The sequence below is a fragment of the Pimephales promelas genome, chromosome 4, assembly GCF_988280905.1.
Source record: "Pimephales promelas chromosome 4, fPimPro1.hap1.1, whole genome shotgun sequence".
Taxonomy (NCBI): Eukaryota; Metazoa; Chordata; class Actinopteri; order Cypriniformes; family Leuciscidae; genus Pimephales; species Pimephales promelas.
In genome coordinates this window covers 18,123,499-18,137,617 of record NC_142772.1, presented here as the reverse complement: position 1 = coordinate 18,137,617, position 14,119 = coordinate 18,123,499, and the positions used below count along the sequence as shown (strand labels likewise).

The 14,119-nt window shown below is 37.7% G+C and overlaps 1 protein-coding gene across 2 annotated transcripts; it reads left to right on the top strand.

Moving 5' to 3' along the window:
• The first annotated feature begins 303 nt into the window (after nt 1–303).
• On the top strand, nt 304–13,644 carry LOC120481522 (uncharacterized). 2 transcript variants are annotated; one of them, XM_089130039.1, is made up of 15 exons: nt 304–787; nt 1,595–1,703; nt 1,928–2,090; nt 2,205–2,397; nt 2,583–2,690; nt 3,201–3,308; nt 3,817–3,924; nt 4,433–4,540; nt 5,050–5,157; nt 5,666–5,773; nt 6,272–6,340; nt 7,866–9,855; nt 9,966–10,034; nt 11,044–11,172; nt 12,998–13,644. In XM_089130039.1, the coding sequence occupies exons 2-15, from the start codon at nt 1,601–1,603 to the stop codon at nt 13,216–13,218; spliced, it is 3,585 nt and encodes a 1,194-aa protein (XP_088986165.1). In that variant the 5' UTR covers nt 304–787; nt 1,595–1,600; the 3' UTR covers nt 13,219–13,644. The 2 variants fall into 2 exon arrangements, with proteins under 2 accessions (XP_088986165.1, XP_088986166.1); XM_089130040.1 differs by lacking the exon at nt 304–787 and having other exon boundaries at nt 1,381–1,703.
• The last annotated feature ends 475 nt before the right edge of the window (nt 13,645–14,119 follow it).

Below are 14,119 nucleotides of genomic sequence, written 5' to 3'. Positions count from 1 at the left end.
ATTCAAAAAGATTAATTTATCTGCTGTTAAAGGACTTTTTATGGATGTTTTTTAAGTACAATGGCCCAGCTTAGATGGCCCAGCATTGTCAGTAGCAGGCCTAGGTACAGGGGGAATGCTACCATCCCCTGCACCCTGCAGAATGGCAGGATAAAAGCGCCTCAAATGGCACATCGTGGATGATGTATTGCCGCAGTAGGCCAGCTGCAGATCACAATATATAATTTTAATTCTTGTTTTATAGATCTATCTATCAATCTATCTATCTATGTGTGTGTGTGTGTGTGTGTGTGTGTGTGTGTGTGTGTGTGTGTGTGTGTGTGTGTGTGTGTGTTCTGGTAATCATCACTTTGTGGGGACAAGAATCTGTTTACACAGTCACGTAATGGGGACCTCTTGCGTTGTGGGGACCAAAAATCAGGTCCCCATAAGGTTAACCCATTTAATTGGATAGAGGAACTATTCTGAAGGTTCTGGGCGGAGTTTTAGCATTGGCCCATAACACATGATTATCAAGTATTGTGCGTGTGTGTAGCGGGAGCTCTGCTGCGCCCCCAAACATTTTTGTCTGGTAATGCACTCACTTCTCCACACACACATTTTCCAATTATGGGTGGGTACCGCCCACTTCCGGGTCCTCGTTAGGAAGGAGTTCGACAGCAACTTGAAAATACAAGTATTAAATTGACAACGTTACTTCACACGGAGAACAAAGAAGAAGATTAACGTTATTTACTGAAGATGCCAACGATCTGAACTTCTGCCGAGGATAAAAGTGAAGCTTAAGGTAAGCACACATAATAAATCAATTAGGTTAATTAGATTAGTCTGCGGGCTAGCTAGTTAGTGCTAATTGTTGAGGCTAACGCAGTTACATGTTTCTCTGTTTTTCCAATTAGCGATCACATAATCATGCAATTTAATGTTAAGGACTTAATTTTAACTGAAAAGTGTTGTGTAGTCTGACTGATTGCTAATGGATTCGGTTTTTAAGGTTGTTTTTGTCTAGTTTGCGCTAGTGCTGGACGGTGGCTTATTTTATATTTTAAATTGAAGATATCTTACATGTAACGTTAACACGTTTGACTGATCAATAATTGTTTTTACATTTAAATTAACTCCATAGGCAGCATATACAAGCCACAGATCTTGACCAAAGTGCTTAACAGAGAAATTAGGTTGGCTAAAATAAAACAAAAACTAAAATAGAAAGTAGCTTTAAGAATAAACTTAATTTTAATTATGACGGTAGTTAAAATAAACTGGGGTTTGTATGGTGAGCTCGTTCAAAAGAGTAACTTGGTTAGGTTAAGGACCAAATGAATAGTTAAATAATTGCCAAGGCTAATGTTACCTGAAATAAAATAGAAGATAGTGAGTTGATGCTCTCAAGGCTAGCATTGTTGTGCCAGTCAATAAATCTAATATTATTTTATAGAGTTCATATGTCTTGTCTTACACTGATGCATACAATATCATTGTAATGCTGTAACATTACAATACCATTTTTATCTACTTCTTGAACATATTAGTTGAATTCTGCGTGTCTTCATTTTCAGTGTAATTAATTTCACATGTTTTTATTTTTCATCAGTTTGAAATGCCACCACGAATCAGCCCCCTTAAGGATGCCATGCATCATGTTGTTTCAAAAACTGACAAAACATTCAAATTAGATGTGAAGTATATCAATGCAGTGAAAGGTAAGGTGGTGTGATTTTTATCATGAAATATTTACCAAGATATGCATTTCCTAACCATTATCTTATGAGCATGTAATGCAAAACTCCTGGGTATATTTAATCAGACCCCTGGTTGCAGCTTATTTTAAATCAGCTGCCAACTATTGATGACTTTTTTAGTGTATTTGGTATCCTTTATCTATAAGATTTTATTAATTTAAAATGTTTTTTTCTGTATTTTGCAGGACGTGGTCTATTTGCAAAGGCTGCCTTTTGCAAAGGTGATTTTGTTGTTGAGTACAGGGGAGATATGATAAATGAAGCAGAACTTCAGAGGAGAAGAAAACGTTACCACGCATCCTGTGCTGCATTTATGTTTGATTTCAAGTGGCGAGGGAAAACATGGTGGTAAGAAGTCAAGTTGTACCAAAGCTATATAAAAAGATAGTAAAAATACATTGATTTGTGGTGGTTTAATTGTATTACTTGTAATCATCCTTTTCTCATGGTTTCATATTTAAGTATTGACGCGTCAAGGGAAGATGGATCGTATGGGCGTATCGCTAATGATTGCCACAATCATCCAAATTGTAAGATGAAAAAAATTGACGTCAATGGAAAGCCTCACCTTTGTCTGTTTGCCCTGAATGACATTAAAGAAGGAGAAGAAATTGCCTATGATTATGGGGGAGAAGACTACCCATGGAGAACACAAGTATGTTGTTAAGCACACTGTGTACAAAATAGGTCATATTTTTGCAACATGTCAACAAATTTGTTGGTTGATTAGAAATCTATGAATCAAATTTGTCTGTTCCAATAAATTATATCCAAATCCCCAAATCAACTCTCCTCAACAGGTGAGTTTAGGTGAATCATTGTGAATGTTGTCTCTTACAGATGACCAGAGTTGCTGTTAATACCAGCACAGTGAATGACTCTGATCCTTCTCTCCAGTCAGTGACTCAGATGGATGAAGAATCTGCTCAAATCAACTCTCCTCAACAGGTGAGTTCACATTCATTAGTAAAGATTTAGGTTTTTTGTCATGGTTTAGTGATTTGTAAGCATATTTTGATGAGTATCTGGTGTAAACTAGTACATTAAACTGTTTTACGACATGTGCCCAGTAGATCAGTTGTAGTGCAGTATTTAGGGCCACTTTTATCCTTCACTGGGATTTTTTTTCTGGGTTAATTGTTGCATTGAAATGGACACTTACGACGTCCCCACAACACACTTTTGGTCAGTATTTGAGTTCACACCCGTGTTTTGAATTTGATGAAACTGGTCCCCATAAGGAACTATAACGTTGTGTGTGTAAAGTCCCCATGAGGCTGGTTTTAATCTAGATATTTGTGTGTGTGAGCGCGCACTAGAGTTAGACTGGACAGGAAATATGTTATAGATGTAGTTGATTTCGTTTTACATTCTCAAATCATGTGGTATCTGCTTCAGATTTCTCTCATCTTTTTCCATTTTCTAAAATCTTGTCATTGTGAATGTTGTCTCTTACAGATGACCAGAGTTGCTGTTAAAACCAGCACAGTGAATGCCTCTGATCCTTCTCTCCAGTCAGTGACTCAGATGGATGAAGAATCTGCTCAAATCAACTCTCCTCAACAGGTGAGTTCACATTCATTAGTAAAGATTTAGGTTTTTTGTCATGGTTTAGTGATTTGTAAGCATATTTTGATGAGTATCTGGTGTAAACTAGTACATTAAACTGTTTTACGACATGTGCCCAGTAGATCAGTTGTAGTGCAGTATTTAGGGCCACTTTTATCCTTCACTGGGATTTTTTTCTGGGTTAATTGTTGCATTGAAATGGACACTCACGACGTCCCCACAACACACTTTTGGTCAGTATTTGAGTTCACACCCGTGTTTTGAATTTGATGAAACTGGTCCCCATAAGGAACTATAACGTTGTGTGTGTAAAGTCCCCATGAGGCTGGTTTTAATCTAGATATTTGTGTGTGTGAGCGCGCACAGAGTTAGACTGGACAGGAAATATGTTATAGATGTAGTTGATTTCGTTTTACATTCTCAAATCATGTGGTATCTGCTTCAGATTTCTCTTGTCCTTTTCCATTTTCTAAAATCTTGTCATTGTGAATGTTGTCTCTTACAGATGACCAGAGTTGCTGTTAATACCAGCACAGTGAATGACTCTGATCCTTCTCTCCAGTCAGTGACTCAGATGGATGAAGAATCTGCTCAAATCAACTCTCCTCAACAGGTGAGTTCACATTCATTAGTAAAGATTTAGGTTTTTTGTCACGGTTTAGTGATTTGTAAGCATATTTTGATGAGTATCTGGTGTAAACTAGTACATTAAACTGTTTTACGACATGTGCCCAGTAGATCAGTTGTAGTGCAGTATTTAGGGCCACTTTTATCCTTCACTGGGATTTTTTTTCTGGGTTAATTGTTGCATTGAAATGGACACTTACGACGTCCCCACAACACACTTTTGGTCAGTATTTGAGTTCACACCCGTGTTTTGAATTTGATGAAACTGGTCCCCATAAGGAACTATAACGTTGTGTGTGTAAAGTCTCCATGAGGCTGGTTTTAATCCAGATGTGTGTGTGTGTGAGCGCGCACTAGAGTTAGACTGGACAGGAAATATGTTATAGATGTAGTTGATTTCGTTTTACATTCTCCAATCATGTGGTATCTGGTTCAGATTTCTCTTGTCCTTTTCCATTTTCTAAAATCTTGTCATTGTGAATGTTGTCTTACAGATGACCAGAGTTGCTGTTAATACCAGCACAGTGAATGACTCTGATCCTTCTCTCCAGTCAGTGACTCAGATGGATGAAGAATCTGCTCAAATCAACTCTCCTCAACAGGTGAGTTCACATTCATTAGTAAAGATTTAGGTTTTTTGTCACGGTTTAGTGATTTGTAAGCATATTTTGATGAGTATCTGGTGTAAACTAGTACATTAAACTGTTTTACGACATGTGCCCAGTAGATCAATTGTAGTGCAGTATTTAGGGCCACTTTTATCCTTCACGGGATTTTTTTTCTGGGTTAATTGTTGCATTGAAATGGACACTTACGACGTCCCCACAACACACTTTTGGTCAGTATTTGAGTTCACACCCGTGTTTTGAATTTGATGAAACTGGTCCCCATAAGGAACTATAACGTTGTGTGTGTAAAGTCCCCATGAGGCTGGTTTTAATCCAGATGTGTGTGTGTGTGAGCGCGCACTAGAGTTAGACTGGACAGGAAATATGTTATAGATGTAGTTGATTTCGTTTTACATTCTCAAATCATGTGGTATCTGCTTCAGATTTCTCTCATCTTTTTCCATTTTCTAAAATCTTGTCATTGTGAATGTTGTCTCTTACAGATGACCAGAGTTGCTGTTAAAACCAGCACAGTGAATGACTCTGATCCTTCTCTCCAGTCAGTGACTCAGATGGATGAAGAATCTGCTCAAATCAACTCTCCTCAACAGGTGAGTTCACATTCATTAGTAAAGATTTAGGTTTTTTGTCATGGTTTAGTGATTTGTAAGCATATTTTGATGAGTATCTGGTGTAAACTAGTACATTAAACTGTTTTACGACATGTGCCCAGTAGATCAGTTGTAGTGCAGTATTTAGGGCCACTTTTATCCTTCACTGGGATTTTTTTCTGGGTTAATTGTTGCATTGAAATGGACACTCACGACGTCCCCACAACACACTTTTGGTCAGTATTTGAGTTCACACCCGTGTTTTGAATTTGATGAAACTGGTCCCCATAAGGAACTATAACGTTGTGTGTGTAAAGTCCCCATGAGGCTGGTTTTAATCTAGATATTTGTGTGTGTGAGCGCGCACAGAGTTAGACTGGACAGGAAATATGTTATAGATGTAGTTGATTTCGTTTTACATTCTCAAATCATGTGGTATCTGCTTCAGATTTCTCTTGTCCTTTTCCATTTTCTAAAATCTTGTCATTGTGAATGTTGTCTCTTACAGATGACCAGAGTTGCTGTTAATACCAGCACAGTGAATGACTCTGATCCTTCTCTCCAGTCAGTGACTCAGATGGATGAAGAATCTGCTCAAATCAACTCTCCTCAACAGGTGAGTTCACATTCATTAGTAAAGATTTAGGTTTTTTTTCAGGGTTTAGTGATTTGTAAGCATATTTTGATGAGTATCTGGTGTAAACTAGTACATTAAACTGTTTTACGACATGTGCCCAGTAGATCAATTGTAGTGCAGTATTTAGGGCCACTTTTATCCTTCACTGGGATTTTTTTTCTGGGTTAATTGTTGCATTGAAATGGACACTCACGACGTCCCCACAACACACTTTTGGTCAGTATTTGAGTTCACACCCGTGTTTTGAATTTGATGAAACTGGTCCCCATAAGGAACTATAACGTTGTGTGTGTAAAGTCCCCATGAGGCTGGTTTTAAACCAGATGTAGATCAAGATGTAATCCAGATGATCAAGCTTTGCTGGACAGGAATATATATATATATATATATATATATAATTTTTGTTTTCTTGCGCTTTTTATTTTTACATGTCAAATACTAAAATGTTGTTTACACTGTTTTCTTTTCTTTTTACAGATTGTGATACAGCACCGAAATGAAAATGACATTTTTGTACCAAGACTGAGACGGACTAAAAGTATTGTGGTAAGTTCTCAAGTTGCAACAAGAGACTCAATTGCTATGTTTACATGCACACGTTGGAGTTTTTCCCTCTTTTGCTCCTCTCTTTTAAATTTTAAAATCGTCGATAATTTGAAAGCGAAAGTTAAATGTAAAGGGCATTCATAATTTGAGTCCATTCTTATGGAAGCTTGCTCTGCTCGCTTTTTACATAGGATAAAGGTGTTTGCATATGAAGGCTTTTCAGTCTGATTAAAGGAGAACTCTGGCGAACAATGAACCTTTGGTCTAATAATACATCGGTACATAGTCAATCGTTCTCTGAGATTTGTTTTCATGATAATCGAATATAAAGAGTTATCTCTAAAAACTGTTTAGCGTATAATGCTAGTAATGGGGGCATTGACTAAGTAAAAAGAAATTGCTAGTTTATACCACTAACAAGGCTCAAAATAGCCCCACACTAACGCAGTAACATAATGAGGCTCCATACATGCAAAACGAAGCATTGAGAACTTTGTAAGTGTACAGACCGTTTAATAAGAAGATACTTTATGAAGACAGTTCACTGTTAATGTATACAGACAGAAGCCATCTTAGAAAATAAGTCTCGATAAGTCAAACCACGAACGTCGTGCTGAGTGATCTGAACTGTATGAAGTTCTTTGAACTTCTGAACTGTATGAACGTCGTTCGGGGATCGACTTATCGAGACTTTTTTAAGATGGCTCCTGTCTGTATACACAAAGTGAACCGTCTTCATAAAGTATCTTCTTATTAAACGGTCTGTACACTTACAAAGTTCTCAATGCTTCGTTTTGCATGTATGGAGCCTCATTATGTTACTGTGTTAGAGTGGGGCTATTTTGAGCCTTGTTAGTGGTATAAACTAGCGATTTCTTTTTACTTGGTCAATGCCCCCATTACTAGCATTATACGCTAAACAGTTTTTAGAGATAAAACTCTTTACATTCGATTATCATGAAAATAAATCTCATGATCTCAAATCTCATCAAAGAGAACGATTGACTAGGTACCGATGTTTTATTAGACCAAAGGTTCATTGTTCGCCGGAGTTCTCCTTTAAGCCGTCAGTCTGATTTCTAATGGATTATTTGGTTGCATGTAAACGTAACTATTGTCATTTGTTATTGATAAGTTATTTTGCTTAGAGCTGCCATCAACATTTTATTCTCATCAATCACTCAGTGAAATATAATTTAGGCTATGTAATTAATAAATTATGTGATAAATCATTTTGACTGCAAAATATCAGTGAATCAAAAAAATTGCATCCCCTTTATTTGAAATCAGATGTCCTTATTTGTGTCAGATCAACTGCCCAAAATGTTTTATTACACTTAAGAACTTTAGTGTAACAAGCAGTAAGAAGCTGCAAATCACATGTAACTTGTAAATTTAAAAATACTTGAACAGTACTTTTTTTTTTTAAATAGTTGCCAATTTATATCTTTTAATGATCAATTAAATGCAGCAGTTCTACCTATTTCTAATGAACTTTTTGATGTTTCTTGTTTACTTTTTTAAGATAAAAGACATTGATCTTCAAGATTCTGGTGAGCTCTTTGATTCTACACCAGAGAGTTCAGATAATTATGTTCCAGATACCACTTCCGACAGTGACTGTGACAGTGATGTTAGCCTTACACTGAACCCAACAAAACGTCAGCTTCTTGATCAACTGGATATGAATGAATCTGCCTCTGTAAGCTCCCCTGACTGTGACTCAACAACGTCAGACAATATGCACAGCGTTACGTCTAAAGCATCTGGAACAGTAGAAGAGCCCAGTTCAAGTCAGAACACAATAGACTGCGTAGTTGTTAATGCATACCATAAAAGAGATGGTGGTAGAGTGTATAACAAGAGACATTACTGCTTGTATTGCTCCAAACCTTACGCTAAGATGGCAAGGCATCTAGAAAGTTCACATGCAAATACATCTGATGTGGCTAGAGCTCTAAGCTTTCCAAAATGTTCAAAGGAGAGAAAAAAACAGTTGGATTATATTCGCAACAAAGGGAACTATGCCCACAATGCTGCGGTTATGGAATCAGGAAAGGGGGAACTGGTGCCATTTAAACGACCACCTAAAAAAGCACTGGGAGAGGATTTCATGCATTGTGCATACTGTCAAGGACTTTTTACGAGAAAGGTCCTTTGGCGACATATGCGTTCTTGCAGACTTAAACCTCAGTCAGTCCCCCCCAAACCAGGAAAAAACCGTGTTCAGTCCATGTGTACATACACGGGGCCTGTGCCTTCAAACATGACCAAACAACTGTGGGGAGTAATCAGTGCCATGAATCCTGACCCAATCACAGATATTATAAAAAATGACAAAGTAATTACTGAAATTGGGCAGCACTTGTTGAACAAAGGAGGGATATCAGCCAAAAATCAACAGTATGTGCGGGAGAAGATGCGAGAATTGGGACGGTTGATTCACAAGGCGAGGAGAGTCACCTCGTTAAAAACGATGGAAGATTGTGTAAATCCAAAGAAGTACATGGAGACTGTCAAAGCTGTGAAGTATACGTGTGGGTATGACAGTGAAACAGACAAGTTCATGATTCCATCGCTTGCAAATAAGCTTGGGAATTCCCTGGTTAAAGTGAGCAAACTCTTAAAAGCTCAGGGATTAATCTCAAATGACAAACAGCTTGTTAAGAATGCCAGTGAGTTTCTAGAAGTCCATCAGAACAAGTGGAACGAGTTGATCTCGGCTACAGCATTGAGGAACATCAGTGAAGCAAAGTGGAATGTGCCCACTATCATGCCCTTTACTGAAGACGTCCAGAAAATGCACACACATCTCAGTGAAGTGCAAGAGAAGTGGTTCAAAACACTCTCTGGAAGTCCCTCTACTAAAACCTGGATGGAGCTGGCAAAGGTGTGTCTAGCCCAGATGATTCTCTTTAACCGCCGCAGGGAAGGAGAGGTTTCGAGTATGCCTTTGTCTGCATTTCTTTCAAGAGACACTTCTCATCCACATGAGGATGTGGACTGGGCACTTTCTGAAGTGGAAAAAAAACTCTGCAGACACTTCACAAGGGTTATCACAAGAGGAAAGCGTGGTCGACCAGTTCCAATTCTTCTGACTCCAAAAATGCTATGTGCCTTAGAACTCCTTGTTAAGCAGAGAGAGGTTTGTGGGGTTCTGAAAGACAATCCCTATATGTTTGCAAGACCAGAAGCCATGACACATTTTCGAGGGTCAGACTGCCTCCGTGGCTTTGCTAAGGTGTGTGGCGCAAAGTGTCCCAAGTCACTGACATCTACAAGACTGCGAAAGCATGCCGCAACGCTTTCAACAGTGCTGAATATGACTGACACCGAGATGGACCAGCTGGCAAACTTCCTTGGACACGACATAAGAATCCATCGTGAGTTCTATCGACTCCCTGAGAAGACCTTGCAACTTGCCAAGATCAGCAAAGTTCTAATGGCACTTGAACAAGGAAGATTAGCTGAGTTCCATGGCAAGAACTTGGATGAAATTGGGATAGATCCTGATGGTGTGGTATTTTATTTGACGTTTGTTTGATTTTTCTGTTTACCATCTATTCAAATACCATATGTTTACGATCTATTATATGCCATTAAGCTTTACTTTGAACTTCCACAGAAAAAGTTCTTAACTCTGATGAGGAAGACGAGAGCATAACAGAGGGACTCTGTTCATCTACTGTTGACGGTTTGTATTACTTTCAAAATACACTACTAGATTTTGCAGTTATTCATAGGTTTCAGTCACTTTACTTGTGAAGACCTGACATGCAAAAACAATGTTCTAACATCAAAGCCAACATTAAAGAAGATTCTTCAGTATGCTGAACAAAAGCTTTTTTTATTAACGAAACTGCTCATTGTGTAATGAATCAAATGCCTCCAAGCTATTCTTCAAAATGTCTTGCACTAAACATTTATTTTGGAGTGAATATTTTTTGTGGACTTTACTACCATAAAAATTATGTTTCATAAGAGAAACGTGCACATTTTTCGTAAAATGCTAGCTGACCCGTTCTCTTCTCGTGTTTGTTGTGTTATGGCACTAAATGAACCATGTCAGATTATCAAGTAATTAACCATTTTATTTCATGTCTTAGTTTGCTTGAGCTTATGTTTGATTAAATGTCTGCTGGAAAGATGCAGTTCAATTATACTTGCAATAATGAAAAATTACACAGGTTTAAGAGTTAATTGTACTTTAATGATTTAAAATAATCAGTGCATAAGTGTGACTAAACACATTGTGTATTGTCTGTTGGAAAATTTTCCTTCGAACCAACAGACATTGGGATATCTTTCAAGCAGGATTCTTTACTGAGAACTCACTGTCCTGTTTATATACCTTTCAAGGGGGAGGGATTTACATAGAGGTGGAGACACTCTGAAACAAAGCATGTAAACGAAGTACGGAAGTCAGTTCATTACTAGAAATTCCCCATCCCTGATCTCATTAGCATAACAGTGTCATTCAGATACATGGGTGATAATCCATTCAGCCTGACTATTCAACGACTGGAACGGGCTCCTAGAGCCATTTAAAGAGTAATTTGACTTGTTTAACCTACAATAGAGAAACAGGACTGGCAGGAATCTTTGGCTGGAAACTCTTGAGGAAACTCAATTGTCAGCATTTTATAGTAAATTTTAAAATGTATATCTTTCTGAAAACATTGAACTTTGATTATTTTCCATAGAACCATCTTCAGAGGTGGCACTTCCTCCTACCGAGAGGAGTGACATGCCGCCACCACCCAAGAGACGCAGACTACCAGCAGATGAAGAGATGCCTACAGAAGCCAGTGCTGTGAGGCCTTCTTCCAAAGGTGAAATCTTTACACGTTTCTAAAACTAAATTAGACAATTTAGGAGCACTTTGATACCCAGATTTCAGACCAGATCACTAAATGCTGATTTTGTTTTTTTGCCATTTCCTGTTTTCTGCCATTTTGAGACGTTTCCGCCAAATCTTTAGTGATTTGAAAACTTGCAACTTAATTGTTCCTCTACACCAGTCCTTAGGTCTTTACACTGGCTCCCAGTTACATTTAGGATTGATTTTAAAGTATTATCACTGTTATATAAATCATTTAATGGGTTAGGACCTCAATATATTGTAGATATGCTCACTGAATATAAACCCAACAGATCACTTAGATCACTAGGATCACATCAGCTAGAAATACCAAGGGTTCACTCTAAGCATGGAGAGTCTGCTTTAGCTATTATGCTGGAACCAGCTTCCAGAGGAGATCAGGTGTGCTCCTACAGTTGTCACATTCAAATCCAGACTCAAAACACATCTGTTTAGCTGTGCATTTACTGAATAAGCACTGTGCCACTGTTCGTACGACTGTTACTGTATTTTATTTAATGTTCTTATTCTAAACTGTTTTAATTATTTACTGTATTTTATTTTTTATTCTAAATTGTTTTAATTATTCTGATTTATTTTGATTATTTGTATTTCTTCTATGCAAAGCACTTTGAGTTACCATTGTGTATGAAAGGTGCTATATAAAAAAACTTGCCTTGCACATGAATTTCAATATCATAATGCTCAGGAACCCTTCTGTAGTTTAGTTGTCTTGGGCGGTGAGAAGTTGAAATCAGGTCAACTTTTATGGTAATGAGCTATGACGTGGTTCTGCGGCACCCAATTGTAATGTAGAAGTGCTCTGCTTTAGAGGATTCCAGAGAATGCAGTCAAGTAACTTTGGTTCCGTCCACATTATTTCCCAAGCACAATAGGAGAGATTGATCATTTGAATTTGATAAGAAGGCGCGCAACACTGTCTATAGGCTTGATTTTCGTGCTAGAACACTTGTTTATCAGTGGGAATGTAAAGTTGAATAGCACTTAACCATTAACACAAAAGCCACACCACATAAATGGCTTTTAATTGGTTTATTTCATTCGCAAACATGTCACTATAATAAAGTTATTTCCTTTGATCAATGTTCTGCAAAAATAACTAATTGACATGCTTGTTTGCTTTTGCGGCCCCTTTAAATGGTTTAAAAAAAGACCAAGCATTCGATTTATGTCAGAGTGTCCACGAATCTTTCCACGGCCTCGCTGGCCTGACGGCCAGAGCGATATTTTTTTTTTCCTCCCCCCCGAGCTTTCTATAGTGAATTATCGTGTGTGTGAGTTGAGTATATGCTGAGTTTCGGCTCATTTCTGTTGTGTACCGAGACATAATGAAAACAATCAGGATGTGTATGAATAAAATGACAAGAGTATTGTAAGTAAAATGATTGTGCTGGTGCCTGTATGTCCTGCAGTAAAGTGTCTCCACACACGCACACAGATATGAGTCTAATGTTAATCTGATAAATGTCTTATTAGAGTGAGTGACTTGTAAAGTTACTACTACTTGCATGTTTCAAGTGATGAGCCATATTTAAGGTCATTGACTGATAGGCGAATGTTTGGATTTCATTCAGACTGCCGTTATTGATTTGTCTGTCAAAGCCTGCGTGATAACCTGCAAGCTTTTTTTTTCTTCCTGCGACTAACTAATAAAATCGTAGTTGATTATTAGAGGGCAGACCTAATAAATACTGATTATAGGATTTAGAACTACAGATTGTAATTGCAGCACACACACTTTTATCATTTCAATAGTTTTTTTTCTGTCCACTTAGGTAAAAGTACCCAGAAGACACCCTGGCAGCAGACAGAGGTGCAGGCGGTGGAAAGGCACATGCAGCGATTCATCACATCGCTCACTGTACCAGCAAAGAGCGACTGTGAAAAGTGCTTGAAAGCTGAACCAGGAGCACTGAAGAACCGTGATTGGAAGAATGTAAAATTTTACATTTATAATCGTATTACAGCTTACAAAAAGAAATTCCAGTGCAAATAATAATAATGTGAACATCATGGCAGGTTTTGTTCAAAGATTTTAAAGGGTTAAAGATGTTTTAAGGTTTACTATCCCTTTAAAACTACAGAAACACTTGTAGGCTATAGAATACTTTTGTTTGCCATATGTTTTATGATGACTGTGATGGCCACCAGTCGGAAAACATTGATCAAACAACATTTCAAATAGAGTGTCATGTTTGCAGTACAGTATGTTTATGATGACCGTGATGACCACCAGTCGGAAAGCATTGGTTGGACAAAGTTAATTTAAAGTCGTAGTTTGTTTAAATTCACATGTATGTGAAAGGAAGCATGTGTGAAAGTTATTTTATTTTATATACTTTTAATATCAGGACCTTGTTTTTAGGTATGACTTCATTTTGAGTTTTGTGAAGCTGAGTTCAATAAAAGTTGAATTCCGCAATCGTAATGTGAATTAATGTATTGAAGCTCAATTAGTAGTATGTGTCTCAAATAAGTGTCAGGTGAATGAGAAGCAGCTGATGCTTGGAGGAGGTTGACTGAAAAATTACAATAATAGAAAGGATAATTTGTGGGTATGAAATGGGTCACTAGCACCATATGCGGGCCTTACTATATCTCCACATTAAGTAATCAAAGTTGTTCTACTGCATATTTTAATTCTCCTTGCTTGTAGATTAAACCCATTTTTAAGGGCAACTGGATAAATGAAATCTGAAGATTTGCTAGTGTAAATGCCTATTATTTTTCTATCTAGGTCCCCACAAATCAACTGGGAGGTTGTGTGAATTATGCAAATTGGGTCCCCACAAATCGAAAGGGAGGTGTGAATTATGCAAAGTGGGTCCCTATGAGACATGTCCACTCGATTTTTCAAATGTCCCCATTGTGCATGATCAAATCATTACTTCATCAAT